General features: G+C 61.2%; 1 protein-coding gene across 1 annotated transcript; it reads left to right on the top strand.

Annotated features, from left to right (window-relative positions):
• Nucleotides 1-1410, top strand: ENH_00005670 (hypothetical protein; the record flags this gene model as incomplete). The annotated part of the gene is made up of 1 exon (XM_013584048.1): nt 1-1410. A coding segment is annotated over one exon (1410 nt), but the record flags the coding sequence as incomplete, so codon positions are not given.
• Nucleotides 1411-4274: the final 2864 nt, after the last annotated feature.

The following is a 4274-nucleotide window of genomic DNA, read 5'->3' as shown; positions in this document are numbered from 1 at the left end:
GGGGGGGGCCCCCTGGAGGAGGGAGGGTACGGGACCCGCAGGGGCCCCTCCCCGGGGAGGGGCCGGAGGGGCCCCTCTCCTGAACCCTCCAGGGGGCCCCCCAGGTCCGGGTCCCCCTCCCCGGGGTGGAGGGGGCCCCCCGTGCATGCAGGGTACCGGGAGTTCACTGGGAAGGAGGCCCTGGGGGCCCCCGAGAGGCTGGGAGGGTACGAGGGGGGCCCCCCCAGCTGGAGGGGGGCCCCCCGCGAGGGCCCCCGCGAGGGGCCCCGCGAGGGGCCCCGCGAGGGGCCCCGCGAGGGCCCCTATAGAAGGGACTATGGCAGGAGGGAGGGGCCCCCAGGGTCCTTTTTAAATGGGGGGCCCCCCGAAGGAGACAAAGAAAGAAACTACTCGAAGCAGCACAGCAGCAGCAGCTACGAGGGGTACTCGCGGGCTGCTGCTGCTGCTGCTGCTGCTGCAGCAGCAACAGCAGCAGAGGCCCTGCCGAACTCGGGGGGCCCCCGGGGGGCCCCCCGCAGGCCCGCCTCCCCCCGCAGGGGCCGGGGGTACCGATCCCGATCCCGATCCCGATCCCGATCCTGGGATCGAAGACCCAGCTCGGACTTCAAAAGAAGAAGGGCCTCCTCGGGGGGCCCCTACTTGCTGGGGGGGGGCCCCCCTGAGGGGGACTGGCGGGGCCGGGGGGCCCCCGGGGCCGAGGGGCCCCCCCCCCTCGACGGGGGGGGCCCCCCGGCCATGGAGTCCAGAAGAAGGCAAAGAAGCAGAAGCCCCAGGGGCCCCCGGGAGGGCCCCTACATGGGGGGCCCCCCCCCCTACGTGGTGCAGGAGAGGCACATGCGGGGGGCCCCCGGGGGGCCCCTGGGCGACGGGGCCCTCGTGGGGGGGGGCCCCCAGGGGGGGGCCCCCCCCAGGTCCGGCAGAGACCGCAGACAGGGTACTGGGGCCTCGGGGGGCCCCCCTCATGCCATGCAAGAAGACTATCAATGGAGCAGCAGCAGGCGAGAAGTTGTTTGGTCGGAGAGGGGGGGGGGCCCCCATGGGGGCCCCCACGGGGGCCCCCATGGGGGCCCCCACGGGGGCGACAGCGGGGGGGGCCCCCGCCGCCGAGGGGACTCCCCGGGGCCCCGCAGGAGGCACATGGGGGCCCCCGACGGGGCCCCCAGCGAAAGCCGGTACCCTGGGGGGGGCCCCCGCGAGGGGGGCCCCCCTGCTTATGGGGAAAGCAGGGCACGCAGGAGGGGCCCCTCCCCGGACTATGAGGGGTGGGGCCCCTCAGGGTACTCGGGGAGGGGCCCCTCGGGGGGGGACAGGCGAGATGGGGGGGCCCCCTGGGGGGCCTATGGGCCCCCGGAGACCCAGGCCGGGGGGGCCCCCCTGAGGGGGCCCCCGGCCTCCCACGCCCAAAAGTAAAACAACCCCACCACTTAAACCCTGCCTACAGAGGGCCCCTGGCAGCGAGCTCCGGGGGGCCCCCCAGGGGGCCCCAGGGGGGCCCCCCAGGGGGCCCCAGGGGGGCCCCCAGAAGGCCTTTGGGGGCCCCTGGCAGGGGCCCCACGGAGCTGCCAGGGGCCCCCGGGGACTCCTGAGCTGCATCAAGAGTTTCCCCTCCGGGCCCTGAAAGGGCGGGACAAGGGGCCCATCGTGGGGCCCCCGGGGGCCCCCGGGGGCCCCAGGGGGGCCCCCGAGACAGAGCCGTTTCTTTATTTCTGTCTCTTTTAAAGGACCGCGTTTTAATGCGTTTTGGGGTTAACAGAAAAGGGGTTTGGGGGCCCCCGGGGGGCCCCCTATTGTGTTTGTCTAGGGGCCCCGGGGGCCCCCAACTAGGTATCTCTAGAGGGCTTGGGGGCCCCCAAATAGATTTGTCTGGGGGCCCCCAGAGGGCCCCTGTAGCTGGGGGCCCCCAGGGGCCCCTCTTAAGGTATAGCTGTGGGCCCTAGCTAGCTGTGGGGGCCCCCAGGGGGCCCCCCGGGGGCCCCTCAAAAGCTAGGGCGAGGGGCCCCCAGGGGGCCCCCTGGGGGGCCCCCTGCTGTTGGTCTTGTGGGGTTCCGTGGGGCAGCAGCAGCAGCAGCAGCAGCAGCAGCGCGAAGTAGAGGCAGCAGCAGCAGCAGAGACAAAAGGAGACAGTTTAATTTTGGAGACAAAAAGAGACTTTTGTGGCGGCTCCCCGTTTGCTGCTGCAGCACAGCAGCTGCTGCAGCACAACAGCTGCTGCAGCACAACAGCTGCTGCAGCACAACAGCTGCTGCAGCACAACAGCTGCTGCAGCACAACAGCTGCTGCAGCATAATTAAAAGGAACCACTGCTGCTGCTGTCGCTGCAGCAGCAGAGGAAACACAAGCTGCTAATGCTGCTGCCGCAACAGCAGCATGCGCCGCTGCTGCTACAACTGCTGCTGCTACAGCTGCAGCAGCAGCATCTGCTGCTGCATGCAGATGGCTTTGTGGGGTTTTTGGGGCTTTGTGTCTCTTTTAAAGTTAAGAAGAAGAGACAGAAAGACACAAAGGGACAGGAACTCCTTCTTGCTGCATGCATGCGCGCAGCCCCTCCACCTGCTGCGCTGCTGCAGCACAGCAGCAAAACCAGCAGCAGCAGCAGCAGCAGCAGCAGCAGCAGCAGCAGCAGCAGCAAGGCCTCACAAATCCAGCCCTGGGGGCCCTACTGTAGGAGCCCCGTGGGGCCCCCGAGGCCCTTTCAAAGGGGGCCCCCAGCTAGGTCTAGTAAGGGGCCCCAAGGGACCTGGGGGGCCCCCAAAGAGTAGGGCTTTTGGGGGCCCCCAATGAGGAAGACCTTTAGGGGCCCCCCAGAGGGGCCCCTTGAGGGTCTCCATAGCAGGGGGCCCCTAGGGGCCCCCAAAGAGGGGGGCCCCCCTGGAGCCCCCAATTAGGGGGGCCCCTAGGGGCCCCCAAAGAGGGGGGCCCCCCTGGGGCCCCCAAAGAGGGGGGCCCCCCTGGGGCCCCCAAAGGGGGGCCCCCAGTATAGTGGGGGCCCTAGGGTTGAGTTAAGGGTCTTCTTTGATTTAAATGTTTCTTACTGAGACACAAGAAGTCCTGGGGGGGCCGGCTGGCTAGCTGCATGCAGCCCCACACACACAGCAGCAGCAGCAGCTGCAGCAGCAGCAGCAGCAGTAGCAGCACATGCAGCAGCAGCAGCACCTGCAGCAGCAGCAGCAGCAGCACCTGCAGCAGCAGCAGCTGCCGCAGCAGCAATGAGATAAAACGAAACTGAAAGAAACCAAAAAAGATAGAAGAGATGCAAAAAGATTGAGAAAAGAAAAAGGAAAGAAAGAAAGAAAAATTAGAAAAAAAAGAAATAGAGAAAGACAGAAAGAGATGTTAAATTTAAAAGACAAAAAAGCAAAAAGGGAAAGAAAAAGATATCAAAAAAAAGACAAAAAGAAGATAAAAAGGATTAAAATAAATTAAAAAAGAAAATAAATTAAAAAAAAAGAAAATGAAATAAAAAGAGATAAGGAAGTAAAACAAAACGGAAGTACAAAACACCCAAAGTCTCGGGGTGTACATACACTGCTGGGGCACGAAGACAAAGCACTCTTATTACTACTTTATTATTATTATTATTATTATTATTATTATTATTATTATTATTATTATTATTATTATTTATTATTATTATTATTATTACTATAATTATTATTTATTATTATTATTGCAAACAAACAATTCAATTTAACTGTTATTGAAGAGTATTTTGTTTTCAAAATAAAATTAAGAAAATGGAACTTTTAAATCAAAGTTTCTTTTTACCTGTACATACACCTCACGCGCGCTGCAGTTTTGCTGCTGCTGCAGCAGCAGCAAAGACTCCACCAGCAGCGGCAACGGCGCTGCTGCTGCTGCTGCTGCTGCTGTTTGCTGCAGCCTTTTTTTGAGGGCCTGCAGCAAAAGGACAAACAAGGAAGCAGCAGCTGCAGCAGCAGCAGCTGCTGCAGCAGCAGCAGCAGCAGCTCCTGCTGCAGCAGCTGCTGCAGCAAAAAAAGAAGTGAAAAGGAAAAGGAAATAAATAAAAAGATAAAAGAGTTTAAGAAAGCCGAAAAACCCACTGGGCAAAATGAAGTGGAAAAAGACGAAAAATGATAAAAAAGGAAATCAACAAAAGCATCTAAACCCTAAACCCTAAACCCTAAACCCTAAACCAAAGAGTTTCTTACCTCCACCAACTCCAAGTCCTTAACCCCAAGGGCCCCCAGGGCCCCCAAAACTGCAAAAACCTCTTCGCAACTGAGGGGCCCCACAGCAGCAGCAAACGCCCCTCC

This window comes from Eimeria necatrix, genomic scaffold, assembly GCF_000499385.1.
Source record: "Eimeria necatrix Houghton genomic scaffold, Enh_scaff1166, whole genome shotgun sequence".
Lineage (NCBI taxonomy): Eukaryota > Apicomplexa > Conoidasida > Eucoccidiorida > Eimeriidae > Eimeria > Eimeria necatrix.
This window is presented reverse-complemented; position numbering and strand designations above follow the sequence as displayed.